The sequence below is a fragment of the Dasypus novemcinctus genome, chromosome 5 (genome assembly GCF_030445035.2).
Source record: "Dasypus novemcinctus isolate mDasNov1 chromosome 5, mDasNov1.1.hap2, whole genome shotgun sequence".
Lineage (NCBI taxonomy): Eukaryota > Metazoa > Chordata > Mammalia > Cingulata > Dasypodidae > Dasypus > Dasypus novemcinctus.
This window is the reverse complement of record NC_080677.1, coordinates 164,820,384-164,847,160: the sequence shown is the minus strand read 5'-3', so window position 1 is coordinate 164,847,160 and position 26,777 is coordinate 164,820,384. Positions and strand designations below refer to the sequence as shown.

Sequence of the window (26,777 nt, the reverse complement as noted above, 5' to 3'; positions counted from 1 at the left end):
ACTGGAATTGGCAGGATCAATTCAAGTGCCAACTTACATAAAATTAAATGACCTGGTACTGTTTTAGGTTCTCAGCCGGCCCGTGACAATGCACCGGTAGGCAGCGCCTTCGCTGTGCCTTGGTGAGGGCTGACAGCTGCTCTTCTTTGTAAGCCGATGGATTAATAATAATTCTGAAGACCACATCTGGTTCCCACTGCACTCTGCTAAAGCCAGCATGCCGTGACCACCTGTACGCCTCCGTTTTCTCACCTGGAAGTGAGGGGGCCCATGAGTGTGCTCCCAGTCCAGCTCAAAAACACTCGAGTGTGAAGATTCTGAGCCAAGTTTTGTCACTGAAACATTAAACGTCTTTTCTCTTTTCCCCCATCTACTAAAACTAAACTCAGTGAGGGACCCAGATAAAAGCAGTTTAATCCCACACGGCATGAAAGGGGAATCCAAGCAATCACCCAGACCTGAAGGTGGTCAGCCTCAGAACGTACAGGCTGAGGGTTTGCAAGGGGAAAGACGGTAAACTAGGCTGCTGGGACAAACGGGCTACAACAGCTTAGAACGCAAAATGGAGAACACACTGGCACTGGGTAGAAGGGACGGCACTGGAAAATGTTACAAAGGGGAAATGGGTTATTACAGTAGAGGGAGGGGCAACTGCAATACAGGCAGGGGGCTACTGCATGGGGGGGACTAGTGCAATCGAGGGAGGAGGTTACTGCATGGGGGAGGGGCCGTTGCCTGGAGGGAGGGGCTATTGCATGGAGGGAGGGGCCGCTGCATGGAGGGAGGGAGGGGCTATTGCAGGGAGGGAGGGGCTATTGCATGGAGGGAGGGGCAACTGCAATACAGGCAGGGGACTACTGCATGGGGGGGACTAGTGCAATCGAGGGAGGAGGTTACTGCCTGGGGGAGGGGCCGTTGCCTGGAGGGAGGGGCTATTGCATGGAGGGAGGGGCCGCTGCATGCAGGGAGGGAGGAGCTATTGTAGTAGAGGAGGGGCTGTTGCATAGAGGGAGGGCCCGTTGCCTGGAGGGAGGGGCCGCTGCCTGGAGGGAGGGGCCGCTGCCTGAAGGGAGGGGCTATTGCATGGAGGGAGGGGCCGCTGCATGCAGGGAGGGAGGAGCTATTGTAGTAGAGGAGGGGCTGTTGCATAGAGGGAGGGCCCGTTGCCTGGAGGGAGGGGCCGCTGCCTGGAGGGGGCTGCTGCAGTGGGAGGTCACTGTGGTTGCAAGGTCCGCAAGCATCTCCAGAGTTAGGCCTGAAGGGTCCTCCTTTCCTAGAGCGGAGTTAAGCCTCCTGGGGAGGTGGGATGAAGGGTGGCGTGAGGGCGCCGTATCCAGAAGGCGTCTTGCCGTGAGACAGCCCCTCCTCGAGGGGCTGTGAGGGCGGCTGCGCTGGGGAGGGAGAGGAGCGTCACCAGCGTTTGGCTGGTCCCTCAAGAGGCAGAGAACGGGGCTGTGCAGGGCCTGGTCTGTCCCCGTCCCACGTGACCAAGGGGCCGTCTGAGTCTGGCTGGACTTCCTGCGGGCAAGGGGCAGCCGTGCACCGCGGTTCTGGGACGCAAGGCGCATGGGGTGCCTCTGGTGCGTCCAGCCTCACGGGGCGCGACAGGCTGGGAGCCTCCAGACCCCCGTCTCTCCCAGCGCTTTCCACCTGGCGCTGTCGCCTGCCCGCACACCTCCCCTCCTGGACGTCCATGGTCTGAAAGGTGGGAAGGGGCCGGGAGGTGGGGCGTCTGGGGGTCTGGGCCAGCAGGAGCCCCCGGCCTCACACCTGCCTCTGGGCCCACCTCCACTAGCAGGCCGGTGGCCTCTGCTGGGAGGCAGGGCGGGGTGCTACCAGGTCCTCCACCAGGAAGGGGGAACGTTGCAAAGAAAGGTGTCTGATCCCGTAGCGCCAGGGAGGAAACACGGACTCGACGTCCCAAGTAGGATCTCTGAGCAAGTTTTCCCCGGAGACATGCTCCCACGTGCCTCTGAGCTGTGATGATGTTGGAGATTTAGGCTGCCTCGTCATTCCGAGGCACTTGGTTTCACTCATTCATTTGAGGAACGTTCCTGACGGCCAGCGGCTGCTCTGGGCACTGGTGGGTATATGTACCATTCTTTTCAATTCCCTTAACTTCTCTCAGGTTTTGCCTTTTGGAAACTGAAGCTCATTAAGTGTGGACTTGACGCAGCTCACATAAACTAGTCACCATCAGCACGCGAGGCCACACAGGGCTTTGCTACCAAAAGCGCTGCTCTTTCTTAGGCCTTCTGAACAAATCTGGGCGCCTCCGGGGGAAATCCTCGGGAAAGGCGGCCGTGGCTACGACTGCTGCTGTGGCTGTCGTGTGCTCGGTGCACAGCACACACGGGGCGCCGGGGCGCGGATGGAACGCTCTCCTCCAGTACAGAAGCTCTCAGGACCTAAAGATTTTGTTTCAGGATGAAAAATGGGAGGCCTCTGGGCTCCCAGGCCTCATTTGTTCCCTTCAACACAGTTTACGAGAAATGCTGCATTTGAGGAGACTCGGGTGCTTTCCTCGATCAATAACGTGACCTTTTTTTCCATTCCTGAGTGATCCGCGGGCGTGGTCCAGAGGACAGCGCTGGAGGGGACTGGGGAAGAGGAGAGAGCCCTGGCCAGGGGCCCCGATCCGCCGTACCCCGTTTCCCTTGCCACCTTCAAGTCCCTCCCCTCCCCTGCCCCTGGCCTCAGGCTGCCTTCCTAGGGTCGCCCACTTACGCGCGTTTGTTTTCTGTTTTGTTGCTCAGGTCCCTGCCCGCGGGGCCGCCGGCAGTGTCCGAGCGGCGGGTGTCCTTGGCCGGGGCAGAGCTGTGACGGCCACGACTGCGGCGGCGGCGCGGCCCGGAGCGCGTGCCGGGGCACCTGCTCCTTCGAGCGCGGCTGGTGCGGCTGGCGCAACTCGGCGGCCGAGAGCTTCGACTGGGCCCTGGGCGCCGGCGCCCCGCGGAGCCTGCGGCCCCCCGAGGACCACACGCTGGGGACCGAGGACGGTGGGTGACCAGCCGGCCCGCGGCGGGGCCGTGCAGCGCGCGCCCCCGTGCCCGCAGCTCAGGCGCAGCCCGCGCGGGTGGGGGGACGCGGGTGCGGGGCGGGGACCCCGCGGGTCCAGTCCACGGTGGCGGGGTCGGTGGGCTCGCGCCTTCCCGCACACCCGAGCCCCGCGGGCCTCAGCCTCTTCTAGGGTCTTCCCCCAGCGAGTCCAAGTCCTTGGGCCTGTCCGGCCAGTCCTGGTGGACCCAGGCCCCCCGCGGGCAGCTTGACCTTAGCATCTCCCCGGATCCCGGGGGCACAGGGGTAATTCCCACAGGCTTGGGCTGAAACGGGGTGTGAGCCGCTTGGTGGGGAATCCACCTCCAATATTAATTGCCCCCCCGATGGCTGCACAAGGACTGCCACCAGGCCCCGTCTGGAGGGACACACACCTGCCAGCAGGAGCCCTGGATTTGGCCACTTAGTTCCATCGTGAGCCACTTAACTCTTCAGGTTCTCAAATCTCTCAGGTGGACGTAGTGAAACTTGCCCCGTGTCCCCCCAGGGATGTGGGGGGGATGTGTGTGAAGGGAAAGCAGTTTGCGGGCCGCGCAGGGCTGGGCAACCGCAACCCTGAGGTCGGCGTGCGGGCCGCGCTGGGTGGGCCCTGCCGGGGGCAGCTGGGAGCACGGCCCGGGCTCCTGTCAGTGAGCGGAGCGAGAGGGACCCTGCACCCAGGACGCTGCAGGTGGGAACACGACGCCTCAGTATCGAAATTCCACATGCTGAGATGAGAACCCTGGCGGCCACGCCAGGGAAGGGAAGGTCTTCACCGAGCAGCGCCCGCTCGTGAGGACACACGAGTGTGAAATCCAAGACCCCCCCTCTCACGGGGTACATTAGAAGTCTGGGCTGTTTTATTTACAAACTCAACACATGGCTGAGTTTGAAAGCATGCCATATTCCTCTATTTAAATCTCCGAGGTAGTTTTTGCGTTGTTTTGCAATAACTGGATAGTTTGGGGAGTCGATTAAATGATCTCACTATCTTGTTGATTTGATGGCATAAATGTCCTGTCAGATCAATTAATCTGCATACTGTGAGGCATTTTGCGAAAAGCACAGTGGGAAATTGTTCTGTCAATGAGCTAGAGGCAAGGCTATTAGATTTGCTTTCTGTTTCAAATGGAAATGGCTTTGGCAGCGACGATCCTATGAAAAGTAATTAAAACCCTAGCGAAGATGGAAAAGCTGAACCCCTCTTCTGTCTGTCCCCTCTGAATCCGGTCCTTGCTCGCAGGGCACTTCCTGTATTTGGAGGCGACCCCGATGGGCCTTCGAGGGCAGGAGGCCCACCTGAAGAGCGCCGTGTGGCGGGAATCCAGCGCCTCCTGCACCCTGAGCTTCTGGTACTTCTTCTCCTCCAAGGCCACGGGCTCCATTAGCCTTCTCGTCAAGGTAAGCCCGTCGGTGCGCAGGCAGCCGGCGGCCGGGGGGTTCACGACGGCTCCGCCGAGTGGGCCAGGGGGCCTTCCTTTCATTAGAGGGGCAGCTTTTGTGGTTGAAATGCTCTGGCCTTGGTAAGCTGGGCAGGGCACCGCTGTGCATTCCATGCCGTGCCCTGTCCAAGAGACTCCGGTGACGGTGACAACTAATCTAGAACATGCTACTCTCCTCTTCCTGTTGAGGAGTTTCCTTCCCGACCCTTCTCATTAAAAGAACCCAGATTATTTGTACACCAGAAAGAAGAGGGACTGCCCGTTGAGCTCCTGAAGGAGCCATCCTCAGGGGAGCTGACAAGAGCCCTTGAGGTGCTGTGCCAAGGACTGGCCGCTGCGGGAGTGACAAGAGCCATCGCCGAACCCCTCGTTCCCTGTGACTGAGCTGCGTGCGCATTCGCTGGGGACTAAGTGGGTGTTTCTGTCAGGGCTTTAATTTAGTATGACAAAGTGACACTGTTCAGGGAGCAGAGTGAATATTAAAATCGATGAGACTTGCATCATCCACCTTTATGCTTTAGCAGGTTCAAAGAGCATCAGATGGAAGGGACCGTGTGAGCATGTGTGCGTGCTCACTTCAGGGCTGTAGCTGGAATTCCAGGGAAGCTGGCTTTACAAACACGCTGGACCGGCTGCTGTGTTCTCACCCACAGCTGTGGCAATGTGCCTAGCATGGGGGGAAATGCCTGACCAGAATATCGAAGAGCGAAGAGCTCAGGGGTCCGAGCAGCGGATGGCTGACAGCTCATGTTTAATCTGAGATGTGAGCGGACTTTATGACTCTCGACTCTTCTGTAATGATGCGGTCAAGTCTGCCTGATAAAATATAAGCAGGAAATACTTGTTGATTTACTCCTTTACTGAAGTGTGGAAACTTGCTTAAACTTCTAGCAGGAGTTGTTTGCTTGTTACTCTTTAAGTAGCAGTGTGTGTTTATATAGCCTGCGGCCGGGTAGCGACTGGGTACCAAGAGGTGGGCTTTGCTCTGATGGATGCTTTCCCTCTTACTTAGATTTCAGCTTCCCCTATATTCTCATGATTGACTCCATATTGCTATAAAATGTAAAATTAGTCTTAGTACAGAGTAAAGCCATGCAGAACTGCTACAGTTCATGCAGGGCTGCCTGCGGTCATTTAGAAGCATCTCTAAAGGCTTTTCTTCCTATGCCTAAAAAGCTTATATTTTTCAAAGTTTATACCTACTCTGAGTTAGTCACATGGATTGTCAAGAAGAGATTTTATAATGAATATTCATTTTATATTCATCAGGTTTAGGACAACCATTTCATTTGGTGATTAATAGGGTTCACTTATTTTGTTATTTTATTTTCTATCATTTTTTTCTTTTTTTTAAAGATATATGGATCACACAAAATGTTACGTTAAAAAATATAAGAGGTTCCCATAGACCCCACTCCCCATACCCCCCACTCCTCCCACATCAACAACTTCTTTCATTAGTGTGGTACATTCATTGCATTTGATGAATACATTTTGGAACACTGCTACACAGCTTGAATTATTGTTTACATTGTAGTTTATATTTTCTCCTAGTCCATTCAGTGGGTTATGGCAGGATATATAATGTCCTGCATCTGTCCTACAGTATCATTGAGGACAACTCCAAGTCCCAAAAATGCCCCATATCATACCTCGTTTTCCCTCTCCCTGCCTTCAGCAACTCCCATGGCCACTGTCTCCACATCCATGATATAAATTCTTCCATTGCTAGAGTCACAATAGTTCTAGAGTAGAAAACCAGTAAGTCCACTCTAATCCATATTTTATTCCTCCATCCTGAGGATCCTGGGATGGCAATGTGCACTCCACCTCTAAATTGAGAGGGGGCTTGGATTCCACATGGCTGATGGATGGGATTCTCCTGCTTGCAGTTGTTAATTCTCTCAGCTCCTTGGTGTGGTGGTTGACCATGGTCACTTCCTTGTTAACTGGCCTGGGTAAGTCTAACGAATTGGAGAGCAGGTGATGGAACTCTGCTGAGGCTCAGGGCCCAGCTGGTACATGGACAGTTCAGAGATTCAAGTCTCCTAGGTATACACCAACCCCTGTACCAACTACAGGATCAAAAAAAGGGACAGAAGAGGCATGTATAAAGAAGTCACATCTGAGTCCAACTCCATCACGCTCAAGAGCACAAATTGCAAAGTAGGGCTCACTGGCAAGGCACTGAACTCCATAGCCATCTGCCATGCCCACAGGATCTGGTGTCTTCATAGCCCTCAGGAGAACTACTACTGGGTTTGTATCTATTTTGGCTGTCTCTGAGTTCCTGTTGAGATGTGCATAAGCGCAACCCCTCTGATGACCTCCTGACTCATTTTGAAGTCTCTTAGCCTTATAAATTCATTTGTCTTTACCACTTCCCCCTTTTATTCAAGGTCTTTTTCTAGTTGTATCACCAGCCAGTGCTTAGTTGTAATCCCTTGGCACCAGGGAGTTTCATTCCTGGGAGTCATGTCCCATTCTGGTGGGGAAGGTAGTGCCTTTAGATGCTGAGTTTGGCTTAGAGAGTGGCCACATTTGAGCAACATGCTCTCAGGAGGTAATTCCTAGGCACCCTGCAGCTCTAGGCCAAGTTGAAATTTTAAGCACACAATCTCATAAGCATAATCATCAATATCAAGGTCCCATTAATGGAGCATCCTTCTTCACTGGTCTTTGCCCTTGCTCTTGGGGGAGGTTGTTACTGTTCCATTGGAGAATGTGACAGAACTTTCCAGCATGGGACTCAGCACTCCTGCAGTTGTCATGTGAAATTCTACCCATTATGTCAATACCGAATGAACATTTGAACATACCTATATATCCTATATGCATGCCTTGGAGAACTCCCTCCCACCCATGCATCCTCCATCAATGACACCCCACATCAGTGCTCCTCCCCTATCATAGTTGAATCCTTCTGTGATCCAAAACTTCTTAAAAAATGAAGCCTAATATATTGCCGGATTCAATTAATAGGAAAATGAAATAGTAATGATAGGTTCAAAGATTAGAAATAAAATACATAATAATTTAGAAAAAATAAAATAAAATAAAAAATAATTTGGAGTATTAAAAAAATGAAAAATATCGTAATTTTTTTTGACATTTTTGCCTTTTGTCACTGTAGTAGATATTGTCCTGTATGTACAGTGGCAAGGCAATATCTTCCATTTCTTCCTCAGTGTCTTACCTCTTTTTTTTTTCATTATATCTTCAAAAAAGTTTTAGGTCGCAGTAAAGTCACATATAGAATACAGGGGCCTCCCACATACCCAACATCCTTCCCCTCCTCTTCCATTTGCAGCAATGATCTTTTTATATGAGGATGTTACATTTGCTACAACTATGTACAAATATTGAAACATAGCTAACAACCATGGTTACATTATGGTTTACAATATGGTTAAATTTTAGACCATACACCACTACAAATTATGGGTAAAATTTCACATAGCCTGCATCCGTCACTGTACTCTAAGTTAGTCCCATGGATTGTCAAGAAGAGAATTCTTTTATAATGAATATTCATTTTATATTCATGAATTCTAGGACAACCATTTCATTTTGGTAATTAATAGGGTTCATAGTTTTGATCATCATTACAAAGTGCCTTTTAGGCTTCTCTGTGCGGAGCCTGCTGGACTTGTCCCTACTCATTAGTTTGAAAGCATCCTAACCAGATGGTAAGTGCAATAGGGGCAGAGTCTGCCATTTATTTATAGTTTTTCTTTGTTCTTCAGCTATTAAATTTTGCCAAATGTATCATGAATTCGACCTGCATCACCATCTCTCCACTCCAATCTTAGGAATGCCTCCTTCCTTCCCTCTATGCTGAATCCAGTGCAATCTGGAAGATTCTTTGCTTTTGTAAATTTTCCTGAACCACTTCTACCTACCATGATTATACCTTCTCAGAGTCTCCCTTAGGGGTCCAGAAGTTATTTCTGCTCATTGGCTGTTAATCTGTGCATGGTCTATACCAGTCAACAGACTGTAAAATCTTGAGAACAAAGCCATGGACTTTTACTCTTCCTGTGTCTGTCCCAGCTCTTCAGAGAAGGAGCTGAAGGTGGTGTATACTGTGCCTCACACAGCCCACCGCAGGGCGTGGGACCTTTGAGAAGGACAGTGGCTCAGTGTCACATGAGTGGCAGTCAAACATAAAGGCACACAGGCATGAACAGGCAGTCACTGGCAGTGCAGGTCACCCGGGCTGTACTGCTAGCAGGCCACTACCACAATGATATGTACTAAGGGGCACTGTTAACTCTAGGCTGAGCACCCACCTCTATTATTTTATGTAATTCCTCTGAGTTAAAGAGTGTTAGCCTCATTTTATTAAAGCTGTAAAAGAGTCTGAAAGACCATCATGTGTCTACATAGCTAGTCAGGATTAGCAGAGATTGAATTCCAGTATGCCCAGATCTGAAATTCATGGGAGATGGGCAGTCTCCACTGAGTCTAATTAGATGGAGAGTCTATTTTACTGAGCTCTTATGCATTGCATGGAATTGCCATTATGATAAGCACAAAATTAATAGTAGACCTGAGAATGAAGACGCATAATTCTTAAACTACTTCTGGAATAAAGGAGTAGATTTAGGGCCATCCTTGCCAGAACAAAGAGCTATTGCCTTTGGGAACATTTTGTAAAGAGCAGTATCATTTTGCATATTGGATATTTCCACATTTCTTCTATATTTCTAGCTTCTAGTCACATAAGAGCTACTTTTCATTAAAGGCATATAACAGCAACAAATGTAGTCATTGCCTCTGAAATGAAGGAAATGAGTGAATAACAAGAAAATGAAAAAATATTTTATTGAGAAATTGAGTTGACATTAAGCTTTTCTTTCCTTTGAAGTTTGCTTTAATTATAAATGCAACAAATACAGCTGAAAAGTTGGAATAATGTGGCTAAAATGTTTTTAACATGCAATTAGTATTATGGGATCAGAGAGTTTACAGGGTAAATTTTTTACATGCAATTAGTATTTTATGGGATCAGAGAGTTTACAAGGCAGAAGGTTTATTAGCTATCATTAACTGCTTTGAGTCAAGCCAAATATTTTGCGTGTGGGATTCAGCCCCTGGGAACTGGTTCACATGTCTTGTCCTTCCACTACCCTCATTTCTGGGTGAGTCAACAGAGACTCAGATTAAAAAATTTAAGGTCAGGAGTAAGTGGAAAGGCTGAACTGGAGCTCAGGTAGCCTAGAATTAAGATTAGAATACTATACTATGCTAGGTTTTAGTCTTTTTATGGAGGGGGGGGTTGGATGTTAATAATCTAAGTTAAAATAATTGGGTCATGTATTTTTTCTGAACTTAGTAAAAATCCATTTTTAAAATTACATACTTCCCCTTGACAGCAATTATCTTTTTAGACTACCTGTTAACACATTTACATTCAGTATTAGAGTTCTCATTAAATGTAAATGCCTTGCTTTTCATACTACCAAAGATACACAACAAAAAATGAGAATGAAATCAAGGACTGGAATAAATGTTCTCCAACATAAAAGTTAGTTTCACAAATTTATTTAAATTTCTTTCTACCATTTTTCTTATTTTTCTCATCCCTTGATCTCTGGTGAGATTAATTAATGGTGAGTTATATGTAGATTTGAATACACTAAGAGGGATCTTAGGAGGGATTTGTAATTTGCTTTGTGTGTGAACATTTGCTTTTATGGATAAAAGTCTGTCTAGAACCATGAAGAAACAAAACAGCATCTGCACCTTTTCAGTTAGCTGTTTGAACAAAATCCAGGGACACCTGCTACCTGAGAGCCATGTGCTCCTTTGGAACAACTCCATCTGTAATAAACTGTTGATATTTTAATAGAGATGACTGCTTGCTGTAGGGAATTTGAATACATTTGATTGAAGGCATTCAGGATATCCATTATACAGTCATGATAAAGAATATAATATATTCGAGCCAGGAGTGGAGAGAAATAATGAATTTCAGGAGACCCTCATGATGAGAGCCACCTGCTTATGCTGAAAGGCCATAATTAAATTAGTTCATTGCTTTATCTTGCCTTGTGGTTCATAGAATTTTAGAGCCGGTGGAGTCTTCCAAAATAATTTAATCTATTAATTTTACAGTTGAGGGAACTAAGATTATGAAGTTATATTTCTTGCCCCAGCTCATCTGGTACTTTAGGAAAGAGGTTAGGACCCAAATCCAAATCTTCTGACTTCTAATTTAGAGTGACTATGACTCCCTGGAAATTATTATCTGAAGAGCATATTTAGTATGGAAATGTGGAGTTTATGCAATAGACAGTGGGTAATGTCAAGTCGACAAATGGAGGGCCAGCTTCCCTTGCCTCTGCAGAAGACAAACGCTATTCTGTCTCTGCTTTTCCCTCCAACTGAGGAAGAAAGAGGCTCACACATGCTCACCAAAGATCCCAAACTCCCTGCTGATTCCAGGGTATCCAACTATTAGTGTGCCACAGATAGAGTCAGATTTAGGCCTATTTTAATCTCCATGGCCCACTGTATATCTGATGTTATTTTAAGCATAGTGCTGGCATTTTATTCATTATTTAAGAAAATAGAGACAATGGAAATAGAGGACATATAGATTCTAGATTTAGAATCTTGATTTTTCAAAGGCTTTCATATGGTTTCGGACTTAAATCAATTAACATACAAACTTTTAGCATCAGAACTTTGTTTTTTCAGAATTGTTTCATCACTTAACAATTCAATTTGCTTAGTTTTGGCTATATTGTACTGTTGAACTTGGCCAAATTAAGGCATAAAATATAATCTTTGCATTTTAGGCTACATGGCCACTAAGGATATCAACATACCCAAAGTTGTATTAAATTAGTTTACCACAAGGTCACAATGCCCTGCTTTATATAAATATGTTCTTATCAAACTGGAGAATGAGTTGATGTTTGTTCCAGGCATATTTTTGACAAAATAAGATTTTTCTTTTAAACTTTTTCTTTCCCTACATCCTTTACCTATTTTCATGCCTCATCTCCTACTGACTAGTACTGCTAAACAGCCAGTACTACTTGAGTCCATTCTATCAAGAGTATATGATTTCTAAGATACTAGTACCTTAATCTTTTAAAATCTTTCCCAGGAGCAGTTGCCTTCCCAGAGGATCATCTGGTCAACCCCAAGAGCATTCTTATCACTACTTGTCTTAGTTGCTAGAGCTGCTGTGACAAATACCACACCCTGGTTGGCTTAAACAGCAGGGACTGACTGTCTCTCAGTTTTGGAGGCCAGAAGTCCAACATCAAGATGTCAGCAGGGCCATGCTTTCTCCCAGAGTCTGTAGGATTCCAGCATCCTCCATCCCTCAACCGGCTCTCTTTGTATGTTCCTTTGATTTCCACTGACTTCTGGCTTCTGACATTTACTTCTACATACAATTTCCTTTGCTTCTAAGAACTTCCCATGTGGATGGAGGCCCACCCTGATTCAGTTTAGCCTCCTCTAAATAAGATCTTTGAAGTTCTTCTTCACAAATGGCTCTCACCCACAGGCACATGGAATAAGACTTGAGTGTGTATTGGTGGGGGTGTGTTCAGTCCCAACAGTCTTACTGTTGCTCTACTGATGGATTCCTTTTCCATACAATGTGCTAAGCCTTAAATATACATTAACTCATTTAATCCTCAAAAATAAATTTATGGGGGGCATACTTTGTCCTAATTTTATAGACCATGGAATTGAGACCCAAGTCACATAAATAGTATATGATACAATAAGGATTAAAAACCAAGTCTAACTCCAAAATACATTCTCTTCACCACTACCCTTATCTCTCTATTCAAATTTGAAACATTCTCATGCCCAGGGGGCAGAGATGTTCTAACCACCAAAGTTTTACAGTGGTACCAAACTCATAAAAATTATAGATTTCCAACTCCACCTATTAATATTAGTAAATTCACAGGCCTGTTGCACACGTATTTGAAAGGTGAGGTGATGACTTCCTTTAGTTCAGCAACTTCACTGGTAATGCGTCTGTTTGTTTTTTAGCTTAGCTTGTTAGCAGATAGTAACCATACGAATTGAAATCATTTTACATAACATCTAATGTGATTCAAACATTTTAAATCAACTTTAATAGCTATATTTTCATGTTTATTAGGAAAGACTGAAAAGAATAATTTGAAACAACACAGTATGATGCTTAGAAATCCAAAACCTAGCTAAATACAATCTCAATGAATTATATTACCTTTTACTAAAAATAAAATCTTCAAGATTGGTGTGATCATCTATATATACAGAACCCTTCTCTCTTTAGGGGGGACTTTCCAGTATAATCAAACTCAGTTTTTCTCTTTGAAAACAGAGACACTTTAAATTAAAAGCAGGATTTTTCACTCTTGTGTACATATGTCATTGAGCTCTTTGTCAGTCTGATGATGCCTGGGAACCCTTTATCAGAATAAAGTGTACAAATGCATAAAATGAAAAACTAGCATTACAAAGGGAACAGACTAAGTTAATACTACTATGGAAATACCTATAAAAATCCAAAATTATGACTTAATAAATTTATGTTAAAAAGAGATTTCTAATGGAGGGTGAATAACCACCATTATTTCAGTGAAATGATACATTTAAGTGATCTTTTTGAGATATTTGCTACACCATAATATAATATTAAATTATCTGTTATTTCTATTTGGTATGTGCACTAGTCAGCCAAAGGGATACTAATGCAAAGTACCAGAAATCTGTTGGCTTTTATAAAGGGTATTTATTTGGGGTAGAAGTTTACAGTCACAAGACCCTAAAGAGAGCAACTACAGGTACCATAAGAAGTACTTTCTCAGTCAGAGTCACTGGCCACATGTTGGAGCAAGATGGCAGGAGATGTCTGTGAGGGTCCAGCCTTCCTTTTTCCTCTTAAGGCTCCGTGGCCCCAGCTTCTTCCAGTATCAGCTCTAGGCTGGTATAGCACTCATCTCTCTCCCTGGGGCTCATTTCTCTCCTGGCTCTACTGCAGCTGTAGGCTATTAGGCTCATCTCTCTTCCTGGGGCTTCTGCTGTGTCTATGAGCCATCTCTTTTCCTCTGTGTTCTTCTCCTGTGTGTTTACTTCCCAGAGCTCCAGCTCAAAACTCCAACTTTCTTCTCTGCCATGTCGTTTTCTCTGTGCCCCACCCACCAAGGGCACAGGGACTTAATGTCCTACTGAGGTGGCCCAATCAAAGCCTTAATTCATTATTTAATCAAGTAAAAGTGAAACCTCTGAATCCAATCTAATATGTCCAGAGGAACAGACCAGTTCAGAAACATAATCCAGTATCTATTTTTGGAATTCATAAACAATATCAAACTGCAACAGTACATCACAGTTTCTACGAATTCTTATGGCTTTTTGTCTGTATTCACAGTTGAAAGAAATACCAGATTTTAGTTGAAGGTAGTAAAAATAAAGACGTATTTGTCCCATCCATGTTACAACCCTTCTGAAAATCAATATTTATGTATAAGGAACTGAATCTTGAGAATTTTTACTTTTATAAGGGTGTGTGTCTTATATACCCAGTGTTTACATTTACTTATTGAGAACACACATTCGAGTAGGAATTTCTTACAAGAAAGAAGCAACTCCAGGTGTTTTCAGAGCTGCCTTATGTAGCAATCCTAAGTACCAATTCATTTCAATTCAAAGTTTGCTTACTTCCTATTAATATTTGCATTTAACTATTTCAAACAAATTTATCATAAGAAAGAATTCTTTCTCTTCTGAATTTTCCAGGGGATTGCCTGAGAGATAATTCTCAGCATATGGTGGTAACTCTGTGTTGGAGTCACAGGATTTCATCAATTAAATTTTAACATCCACCCTGTTCATTTCTCTGTGGAGTTTGCAACATGTTTAATCAAAATAGGTTAGAATTGCCTATCTATGAGCCATTTGTTCTAGCTGAATTCCATCTTTATCTCAGAACTCAGGTGGTAAGACAAGATTGGAGATGGGTTTTTCATAATTCTAGAGTTGATCTTGCTGGAAACCCATATGATTCAGCCTTATATGCATCCTCAAAATAAACAATTAAAATTGCAGTAGGCTTAGCTATCTTATCTCTGTAAGAGATGAATAAATAAATTTTATTTGTAGTATTTTGAAAAAGTATTTAGAACCTATTTAATCAATGAAGAAATGTTAAGACTTCATTTTACATTTTCTAGATTACAGTTTCTCTCCCTTCACATCTTCTAAAAGAAGTCAAGAATTTTTCTAATAATCTATGAGTTGCATCAAGCAAAGCTTTTTGGGCAATTCTACTGTGATTCCACAACTGTGGGTAGCATTAAATGAAATACGTAAGCTGTCAATTTCTAACTAAATCCGTGTAAATTAGGACTGCAATTCTCTCTGCAAGCACTGAGTTTCTAGCCCAGATCCAATGCTCTTGACCCTTGCTCTGGTCATGCCTTCAGACCAGCGTGGAGTGGCCGTCTGCTAAGAGCCCCCCTGCTCCCTCAGACCTCAGAGTGGGCATGGAGTGGGAATGGACCGAGCCACTGGCAGGTAGCATTAGGAAACCACTGGGTCTTCCTCCCAGAAGCTGCCAGTCCCACCCATCGGAGCCGATGTGCTTCCACGTTTTGTTGTCCTCTCTCGGAAGTTTCCTCTGGGGCTCATGGGCAGGTCCTGGCTCAAGTGGCATGAGCTCCCGGTCCACTGAGGCTTTCTTTCGCTGCACGGTGACTGTGTCTACTCATTTTTGTTCTGAAAGGAAATGCAGTCCGCTCTCCAGCATCCAGCTTTGTGTCTAGCCCACCTTAGGGATTAAGCACAGTGGTCTCCTGAAGAAAAGGTAGAGTCCACAGTGCGTTGTATCCTCCATGACGAATGGCTCATTGTAGGCACATAATAAATATTGATTTTTTTTAATTTTAAAAAAGCTTTAGATTACATAAATGTTACATCAAAAATATAGGGGATTCCCATATAACCCACTCCCTCCCACAATTTCCCACGTTAACAACATCTTTCATTAGTCATACATTTGTTACAGTTGATAGACACATATGGAAGCATTGCTACAAACCATGGTCTATAGTTTACAGTATAGCTTACACTTTGCCCAACACAATTTCATAGGTTTTGACAAAGTGTATAATGGCCTGTGTATTAGCCAGCCCAAAGAGTGCTGATGCAAAGTACCAAAAATCTGCTGACTTTCGTAAAGGGTGTTTATTTGGGGTAAAAACTTACAGTTACAAGGACCTAAAGAGTCCAACTCAACGTTGATTTCTCACCCAAAGTCATTTGCCACGTGTGGAAGCAAGAGGGTGGGTGATGACTGCAAGGGTTCAGCCTTCTTCTTTCCTCTTGAGGCTCCATGGGCCCAGCTTTTTCCCATCTGAGCTGTAGGCTGGCTTACAGTTTGGCTGCTCTGTTCTCTTCAGCTGCAAACTATCAGGAGAATGGCTCATCTCTTTTCCTGAGGCCACAAGATCAAAGTTTTCTCCTCTTCTATGCCTATGGGGTTCTTTCTACTCCCCTGTGTATCTTCTTTCTGTGTTCTCCTTGATTGAGTGTCCATTTATATAGCCCACCAAGGGGACAGGACTCAGCCCTGAGTGGTCCTAATGACATGGTTAAATCCAAGTCCTAATCTGAACATAATTTAATCAAGGATATCTCAGTGAATCTAATACAATCAAAGGGGATCATGCCCAGAGGAACTCCAGTTTACAAACATAATCTCTTTTTGGGGTTCAGAAATCTCAAACTGCCACAGCCTATAAGTATCATTGCAATGTCAAGCAGGGCAATTCCAATGTCCCCAAAATTCCCTCATGCTACACCTGTTATTCCCTCTCCCTCCCTTCAGAACTTCTGGTGGCCATTGCCTTTTTATCAATGATACAAGTTCCTCCATTGCTGGAATAATAATAAGTCTATAACAGAATAATAATGCCTGCTTTAGTCCATTGTTCATTCCTTGATCTTGAGGATTTTGGAATGGTGATGCCCACTCTGTTTCTGATTGAGAAGGAGCTTAGCTCCCACGGGGCAGATGGATGGAACTGCCTTGCTTGCAGTTGTAGATATTCTCTGCTGTTTTGGATGGGCATTGTACATCATGATTTTTTTGTTAGTTGTCCTGGGTGAGCCCAGTGAACTGAAGGGCAGGTGTTGCAACTCTGCTGAAATTCAGGGCTCAACCGCATATGAAGACTGAAGACTTAAGTCATTGGGACATATAATTAGCAAGTATAGCAAGTATGGTGCTAATTATGGGTTCAAATAAAAGCGGCAGAAGAGCCAAAGGTAGGAAAATTATAAATAAGTCTAACTCTGTTACATTGGGGAGCATATATTCCAAAGTAAGGCCCATTGACAGGGTGCTGAATTCCTGAACTTGTCTGCCTTGCTTTTAGTGTCTAGATGTCTAGAGCCCTCAGAAGCCCCACTGTCTGAGGCACTGTTTACTGTGGCAGTCAATGAGATCCTGCTGAGATGTGTGTAAGGGTAACCTCTGGAATGACCTCCTGACTCACTTTGAAATCTCTTAGCCATAAAACTCATTTGCATTTACTATTTCCCCCTTTTGGTAAGGTCTTACCATCCTGGGGAGTTCTGCTACATTCTCAAATAGACCAGCAAGAATCCCCCAAGTACATGGGCAGTGCCTTGGAAGGAGGACAGACCAATACACCAAGCCCTTTGTACTGATGCTTGTACTTATGAACATTTTCTTATGAAATTGAAACTTAGTCTATTATTATATATTGCCTAAGAGTTTCCTCCTGAAAGCCTCCTTGTTACTCAAATGTGTCCTCTTTCTAAGCCAAACTCAGCATACAGACATACTACCTTCCCCACCCCTGCGTGGGACATAACTCCCGGGGATGAGCCTCTTTGCACTGAGGGATTATCATCAAGCGCCAATTAGCAATGTATCTGGAAAAAGACCTTGACCAATAAATTTGTTTTAGGGCAGGTTCCCGACCCCAGTATTCAGTGCAGTGTAAGTATAAACAAGTAGAAAAATATGTAAACCTATAATAGAAAGATTTGACAAAGTGGAAGATATGGGGGCAAACTTGGAACATGAGCTGAAGATGCAATTGCCTCTGCTGTCTAAATAGAACTCAGGCTCTAGATGAAAACAAAACCTCTCTGGTTCAAAAATAAACCCCTATATCCCTATTTAGATCATCAGTAATCCTTCAAGAATAGAAAAATAAGAAAGCCTTTCCAAGAGAGTTTGGTTTCATCACAGTTCTTTTTATGAATTAGATCAACTATTAATGGATTTACTTCGTTGATGTGGTCATATTTATCAAGGGTTTTACATTGAAATTTCCATGATGGACTCATTGAAAACTTGTTATAAATTTCAAATTCTGGTAAGTTTTACTTTCCATTCACAGTGTGCTATTTACACCCTGCAGACCATCACTTTACATTGCTTTGGTCTCTTTTATACTAACCTCCAGGTAAAAGAGAGCACACTTACTTCTTCATTATTCTCAGTGTCAGCACTTGAAGTGACATAGAGACTGAGGTTAAAAAGAAGGGTAAATAATATTTTATGTGAATTCATGGATTTCTATTCATCAGCATTCATGAGCCCTAAGGATTTTAGGGGTCATATTTTTAATGAGTTATCTTGACACTTTTTGACTTCACTAGGGGTCATTCATCAAATAAAATCTTACCAAAGTTAGGAGGGCATATGTCTCTTGAATGATAAGAGAGTGTAGAAAATTCTTCGGTCTACAGGAGGAGCACTTACATTTTTCTTGGTTTTCATTTAAATTCCTTTTCAGAAAAGCCAAATTTAGAAAGTAAAATGTCAAAACTAGTAACTCTACTAGCTTCATTAGAATTTGAGCTAATTTTTCTTTGTAGTTAGAATCTTATATATATATGAAAACAAAGAATAAGACTTCAGATGACATAATACAAGCTAAATTTTGCAAGAGAACTGTGTATCTTTTGAGGTTATGTTTTTATTAGAGAAGTTGGTAGGTTTACAGAAACATCATGCAGAAAGTACATTTCCCATACACATCCCCACATACAGAGTTTTCCCTATTATTAACATTTTGCGTTAGTGTGGTAACTCTGTTACAATTGATGTAAGAGTATTATTGTAAGTGAGCTGTTAAGCATAGTGCATGGTTTACATTAAGGTTCAGTGTATTGCACAGTTCTATGCTGTGTGTTTTTGAAAAACTTTTATTCTAGTAATATATATACAACCTACACTTTCCCCCTGTAAACCATATTCAAATATACAATTTAGTGCTGTTGATTTCATTCATGTGTTGTGCCACCATCACCACCATCCATTACCTAAATTTTCCAAACCCCAAATACAAACTATGTACAAATGAAGCATTAACTCCCCATTTGTTACTTCCACCTTGTGATGTATTTTCTTGTGAAAAACGTTTAAGTAGAAGATAAATTAATAAAAAGGAATTTGGAGAAGCATGGGAAAAATACAACTAGAGTGACCTACGGGCTGTGTAACAGCAATACTATAATATTCACGCATCTATGCCAAATAGGTACTTTGTTGATAATTGGGGAGTATGGAAATGGTGTGCCAGTGTATGCCTTGGACCATGGTTAATGGTAATAGTCTGATGACCTCATCTCATAATCTGTAAGAAATGCTCTACCATGATGTGGTGTGTTGATGGAGGGGTGTCGTATGGGAATTCTGCACATGTGCATGATTGTTTTGTAAGTTCGCAACTTTCATAATAAAAATATATTTTAAAAATAATAATAGGGTGGGTTGGAGAGAAAGTACACCAAATGTAAGATATGGACTGTAGTTAGTAGTGAGATTTTGATGACATTCTATCATAGCTTGTAACAAATGTCTCACAACAATGCCAAGGTGTTGGTGGGGGGTTGCTATATGGGAACCTTGTACGATATTGTATTTGTATGCTCTGAAAGTTCACAACTTCTACCATATGCTTACTGTTCATGTACGTTCATGTATAAATGATATAAAAATAAAAATAATGATAGGGTGAGTTGGAGGAAAAATACAACAAATGTAAAAAAAAAAGAAATGGTCATAATCAGAGGGAAAATTTTCTTTTTTGTTTTGTTTCTACATCTGAGCATAAAATATCATAGGAACAAATAGGGAAGCAGACTTGGCCCAATGGATAGGGCATCTGCCTACCACATGGGAGATCCGCAGTTCAAACCCCGGGCCTCCTTGACCCGTGTGGAGCTGGCCCACGGGCAGTGCTGACACGCTCAAGGAGTGCCCTGCCATGCAGGGGTGTCTGCAGTAGGGGAGCCCCGTGCACAAGGAGTGCGCCCCATAAGGAGAGCCGCCCAGAGTGAAAGAAAGAGCCTGCCCAGGAACGGCACCGCACACACGGAGAGCTGACACAACAAGATGACACAACAGAAGAAACACAGATTCCCAGTGCCGCTTATAAGGATAGAAGCGGTCACAGAGGAACACACAGCAAATGGACACAGAGAGCAGACAACTGAGGGGGGGAGGGGGGCAGAAGGGGAGAGAAATAAATAAAAAATAAAAATCTTTAAAAAGAAATACATCATAGGAACAAATAAATTATTTGCAATTTATTATGTTTCCTTAGAAGTGGGGAGATTGTGAACAGTTTTGTGTTTACAGATACATAGTTAGCAGAGATTTTAGAGTGCATCTATGTTTTTATCACTAGCTTATTCATGTAGCAGTAAATGCCATTTGAAAAATCTCATAAAATAATTTTAAACAGATATCTCACTGCTTGCAAAATGCTTTTATACTTTGTAAAATAAGGAGGACCTGGTGTTGTCTTAGAGATCGGGTAATTTATTTTGCCTGAGATGCAGCACCTACTTCGTAGAAGTCTGCTATCTGCTGCTTCTTTGAAACTTGCCTATTTGTTCTTTCTAAACTTTCCATCCACAAAAGTATGTTGTTGTTTTCTAAATATCTTAGACACTGTTGCATGTCTAAGGTGATTTTCTTAATGAAAACATAGCCAAACTGAAGCCAAATAAATGAGAGTGCCTGGTTCAGAAAAATACCCCCACAGCTGGCTCACTCTGCCTCCTAAATTCTCCCTCCAAGCAGAAGGCAAGTTGTGGGGTAGGCAAAAGAAATATTCTCTTTTTCCCATACATGAATTTGAATTACTTAAAATTCTGTTTCTGAAACTACTGTTTTGTTTCGAAAGGCAGCATTCAGGAAGGTTCTACTAAATTTAATTACTTCAAGATGAATTGCTAGGATTTCAGAATCGTTACACAAGATACAATATCGGTTAATCCATTTGTATCTTCTCATATATGAGAATCACTGAAAATATAGGAAATTCTGTATACATAGAAGGCATACTTAGTAGTTCTTTTCAAAATAACTTTCTATGAATATATCAGTGAAGACAGATGACATATATTTCTATTCATGAGGATAATTAACAGTTTATTCAGGGAAGCGGACATGGCCCAGTGGTCAGGGCGTCCGTCTACCACATGGGAGGTCCGTGGTTCAAACCTGGGCCTCCTTGACCCATGTGGAGCTGGCCCATGCGCAGTGCTGATGCGCGCAAGGAGTGCCATGCCACACAGGGGTGTCCCCCGAGTAGGGGAGCCCCCCGCGCAAGGAGTGCACCCGTAAGGAGAGCCGCCCAGGGCAAAAGAAAGTGCAGCCTGCCCAGGAATGTCGCTGCACACACGGAGAGCTGACACACAAGATGACACAACAAAAAGAGACACAGATTCCCGTGCCGCTGACAACAACAGAAGCAGACAAAGAACACGCAGCAAATGAACACAGAACAGACAACGGGGCGGGGGGGGGGGGGGCTGGGGTTGGGGAGAAAGTTGAGAGAAATAAATAAAAAATAAATCTTAAAAAAAAAGTTTATTCAGTAGGTATTTTATAATGATACTCCCAAAAATCAAGTCAGTGAATGGTAAAGTCTGTGAAAATACTTGAGCTTTGAAATGTATTTGTCGACTTTTCCGTCAATGTACAGCGTGGCCTTAATTTACTCAACATTTCTGAATTGGGGAAGACAATTGGAAATACTTCCTTGCTTCTTTGGATGAAGGCAGGTAGGAAGAATAATGGAATGCAGAAGGAGCATTCTGAGCAAAATCATTATTTTTATGGAAATGTATGTTCGGTAATGACCACCTCCTCTCCTGCGTTCTGGGGTTGCTCTTCTCTAGTAATTTGGGGATGCCTTTTATGAGCACTCTCCTGAGCAGCTGACTTGGGCGCTGCTCTCGGCAATGTGTCCTTCCCTGGAATGTCCAGCAGTATATTTGGCCATCCATCACTTTGTCCTGGTCCCCGATTGCAATGCCAGGACCTGAGGCTCTACCACCTTCTTCCGTCGCGGTGCAGCTTCCGGCTAACGGCTGCAGGAAGGAAGATGGCATTTTCCTCGGGCTCCATTCTTTAATTCCAAGCAGAACCAACAACCCGTGGTTGGTGTGCCTGCCATAGATTTTATGGAAGGATTGGAACTACTTAGAATGTCAGAACGTAAGACGGGAAAACAAAATTAGGAGCTGAACATGTCTGTTTATGGAATTCAAAAGAAAAAGCAGATATTAAGTTCTCCTGCGTGGATTCTCTCCATCAGCGCATCCTCGGTCCCCGCCCTGCTCCCTGCAGCAGTGCTGACCCTGCTCTGAGTCTCTTCAAGGAATTGTATGTTCTACGCGGCCAATGCACAGGTAGACTCCTTTCAGGTAACACCTGCCCTAAGCACAGAGGCTGCCCTTGCCTTGAGAAGTGCCTCCCCTGTCCTGGCGGAGCAGTCGAAAGGCCCTGTGACACCCGCCAGCTCACTCCCAAAGTGAGGCGTGCAGCCTCCAGGGCCGGGCGTGACCGGTTGCGGGCTGGGAGCAGCAGCGGGAGGCGGCGGCCCGCGTGCAGGGGTGCGGCTCCCGGCTGGTGGCACGTCCCGTAGGTCCCCGTGCCCCCACCTCCCGCAAAGGAAGCAATGCTGATCTGGTGACATGTCCCGTAGCTCCCCATGCCTCCATCTCCCGCGTAGGAAGCGATGCTGATCGTGTGAGCTCCAGGAGCTCTCAGGATCATCAAATGCTCCAACGAGGAGTGGGCCCGCGTGCTGCCGTGGAGAAAGCATTTGGCAAATGTCAGGGAGTTTGTTCTGATAAACCCTAACACGGGGTAAGCATGGAAAAGGGAGACAGCAAAATTAAGAACTTTTCTTGCTTTCTTGCTAACGGCCGGTTAGACCGCAGGTACGCACGCGGCACCTGACGCGGTGGCAGCCGTGGCTTCCCCGAGGAGCAGTGTCCACTGCGCGCCCCGCTGAGGCCACGCTCAGGGCCTGGCTTCTTCTGGCGTGGTCGTGTGGGTGGCGAGCCCCTGGGTGCCCGCAGTCACGAGAGGGGAGCCAGGGTGGGCCTCGGGCAGGACAGACGCGGGGAGCACCGCTGTCGTCTGCCTGCCTGTGACCTGGCTGAGCGCATCTGCATTTCGGAGATGATTTTAGAAAAGCCGAGTGTTGTCCTGGAGTGGCTTATTTGTGACAGATAAATACCCAGGTAGAACGAAGACGTTTGTGCTTAGAGCAACTGTCGGACTCGGAGATATGGCACATGTTCCATTACAAAAGCGTCACGCACCTCGTCTCACATGAAGGACGCGCGAATCATCACCGCATCTCACAGATAATGAACGTTGAACCTGACAGAGTGTTTCTCACATCCCGCTCTGCTGCCCCGTGCTGGGACCGACGCCGCGCACCTGCTATCACAGGCCAGTTCTCCATAAAGGCGCTGGATGCCGAGAGGATCAGCCCGTGACTGACGTCATTTTAGGTGATGATTTTGGTTTTCCATATATGATCCTTGTGGCCACCTTCTACCCACCTACGCGTGCCTCGCTGGGTGTCCTCCTTAGCAGACAAAGGCTCACCCTCCCTCCCTCCTAGAATCTGCCTTCACGTGAAGCCAGGCTGAATCCCGCGATGTACGCTTCAGAACCTCTGCTGTCAACCACCGTACCCTAGAGCCGCTTGCAGCGCTTTGTCATTGTTTATGAATTCCAAAACTAGACTGGATTCAGAGGTTTCACTTTTACTTGATTAAATTATGACTAAGGCTTTGATTGGGCCACATCAGTAGGACAAGAAAACAGCGTGGCAGAGGAGTTGGTTGGAGTTTTGGTCCTGGAGCCCGGGAAGTAACATGGAGAAGCAGATACATGAGGAAAGAGAGAAGCTCTACTAGACACGCAGAGGCCCTGGAAGAGAGATGAGCCATTCTCCTGATAGTCTACAGCTGGCCTTGTGGAGGGAGCACAGCAGCTGAGCCTGGAGAGAAATGAGCCACGGGAAGGAGATGATACTTATCCCAGCCTAGGGCTGATATTGGAAGGAGCTGGGACCGCAGAGCCTTCAGAGGAAGAGGAAGCCTGAACCCTGGCAGACATAGGCAGCCTTCTTACTCTAACACGTGATGACAAACTTGGGTGAGGGAAGTAACTTAAGCTTTATGGCTTCGTACCCCGAAGAAATACCATTTTTAAAAGCCAACAGATTTCTGGTATTTTGCATCAGCACCCCTTTGGCTAATACACCACTATAAATAATTAAAGAATGCCTACCACCTGGTAACACATAGACAAATGGAGAAAGATGTAAATAGGCATTCCACCAGAGAGAAGACAACAAATGGCCAATAAATGTATGAAAAAACACTCCATCACTGTAGTAATCAGGATAACACACATCAAAACTATTGTGAGGGAAGCGGCTGTGGCTCAATCAATTGGGCTCCCATCTACCATATGGGAGGCCCTGGGTTCACTCCCCAGGGCCTCTTTGTGAAGGCAGGCTCACCAGCACCCATGGAGAGCTGACGGCCCATGCCAGCAGAGAGCTGGTGCAGCAAGATGACGCAACAAAGGGAGACAATGAGACACAGAATGATGTGTGGTGAATGGATACAGAGAGCAGACAGCAAACAAGCTGCAAGGGGCGGGAGGGGGATAAATAAATAAATAATAAGTCTTTTTTTAAAATTATTTTTTAAAAAAGCAAAACTATTGTGAGGCTTATTTCATACCCAATGGTTAAGCGCAAACTCAATAGACCATATCGTGTATTGCCAAGGAGGTGAAACAAACAAGAAAAGATTTTATATGCCCTTGTAAATTGGTATAACAATTTTGGAAACTAATTTTGGCAGTAGTCAGTAAAGTTGATGCTGCACAGATTCATTAACTAGCGATGTTCCTCCTTTGTCTAATCCAGAGAAATAATATTTGCGTGCCCAGGAGAGGTGAACAACAACAGAAAACTACAAGAAGACTTTGTGATAACATCAGTCAATGGTGAAATGCATAAATAATGAGTGGAACATCCAAACAATGAAAATCAGGCATTAGTGGAAGGCATTAACAAACAATTAACAAACAATCCAATTAGAAAGTGGGTAAAAGCCAGGATGGGACATTTCCCTGAGGAAGACAGGCACCCAGGAGGCCGATAGGCACATGAGAAGTTCAGCATCATTAGCCGTGAGGGAAATGCAGTTTACTGCAAGGAGACCTCCCTGCACGCTTACCAGAATGGCTGAAAAATTAGGGACATCCCCACGTGCTGGTGAAGATGTGGAGGAACCAGGTAATTCTTCCATTGCTGGTGGGAATGTCAAATGGAACAGCCACTCTGGAAAATAGTTTCTTAAAAACCTCAGCTTGCTTGCAGGATTAACGGTGTCAAATGCAGCTCAAGGTTTGCGTAGACAAAGTTCGACAAATAACCATTGAGTTTAATAATTTAGAGGTCATTATGACCTTGACAAAAGCTCTTCTAATGGCTTGACATTTTAATTGGAGTGAGTTCAGGGAGAATAGGAGGAAATAAAGAGGATATAAAGTACAGAGAACTTTTTTTGTAGGGTTTTGCAGGAAAAAGGATCAGAGCAATGGAGAGGTAGAGAGAGGTGAATGCAGATTCAGTGTGGTTGGTTTATTTTTAATGCGCAAGATAAAGTAGGATGCGTGAATGTTAATGAAAATCATCCAGCAGAGAGAAAGCTGACTGATGCAGAGAGGCTGGGGGAGCGATTCCTAGAGCAATAACTTGGACTGTGAATAAAATGATGGAATGCAGGGCAGCGGGACAATTTACCCGTGAACACTGTGAACGCAGATGGTGCAGAGGAACTTTGAGGGAGCCAAATTGGAATTGCCAACCAGCACCAAAGGACAACAGTGCAGAGTAAGACTCAGCAACAAAGCTGGGTGTTTTTCTTCAGCTGTCCAGATGCAAGCACCGCAGAGAGCTGGATTTAAACAGATAAAATAAATAAGCTGCGAAATAGTCACTGGATCATTCGTTTTGCAGGCACAATCAAGGAAAAGTACATTCATTTACCTACCATAGCACCTGGAAAAGCAAATTACCACAGCAAGATACTTTTTTTTAGTTTTTTTTTAAGTTCTTTTTTTTAGTTTTTGTTCATTAAGCTTCATTCTATACTAACTTTCTTTGCTGTTTGAAGTCTTAAGAAGACCAGAGTTTGGGATTGTCTGATTATGTGATATAGACAGAAAGTGTTTTCTTTTACATTATGCCATATGCCAATGAACCAAGATGTTTTGGAAACTGCTTACCAATAAAATGCAAGAGGAAAAAAAACCCAAAAACTCAGCATGCAAATACCACATGGCCCAGCATTCGCACCCTCGGGCATTTTTTCCCCAGAGATGTGAAGACTTCCATTCCATAAAAACCTTCTGGACAGCATTATTTGTAGAGCAGAAAGCTGGAAACAACTCCAGTGTCCTTTGGTGGGTGAACTGTTAAACAAACTGTACGTCCTGCAGTGGAATCTTACACAGCAACGGAAATGAACTACTGGTACATGAACCAACCAAGATGAATCTCCAGAAAATTATGCTGACAAAACAAAACAACCAAACAAAAAAACCCCAACAAACCCCCCACCCCCCAAAAAAAATCTCCAGAGGTTACAAACAGTGCTGTTCTGTTCATATAGCATTCTTGAAATAGCAGAATTACAAAACTGCCGAGCCAACATAAAGAAGGGGGCCTTGGAGGGGAGGGGTCTGGCTGGAAAAGGCGACAGGAGAGTCCCCTGGTGATGAGAAGGCTCTGTGTCTCCATATCAGTGCCACTGTCCTGTCTTGATTTCGTGGTATAATCTTGCAAGATGTTATCACTGGGGGGGCAACTCTGTATTATTTCATAAAACTCCATATGAGTCTACAATTATCTCAAAATTTAAAGAAACAGTTAAAGCATAGTTGCAAGTTTAAAT

At 44.6% G+C, this 26,777-nt stretch overlaps 1 protein-coding gene across 3 annotated transcripts in view; it reads left to right on the top strand.

Moving 5' to 3' along the window:
* MALRD1 (MAM and LDL receptor class A domain containing 1) overlaps positions 1 to 26,777 on the top strand; it is a 688,615-nt gene that overhangs the window by 386,450 nt on the left and 275,388 nt on the right. For all 3 annotated transcript variants that reach the window (XM_058297890.1, XM_058297888.1, XM_058297889.1), the window contains exons 28-29: positions 2,757 to 2,999; positions 4,280 to 4,437. In XM_058297890.1, the coding sequence (XP_058153873.1) occupies positions 2,757 to 2,999; positions 4,280 to 4,437 (401 nt within the window). The remainder of the gene's footprint in view (positions 1 to 2,756; positions 3,000 to 4,279; positions 4,438 to 26,777) is intronic.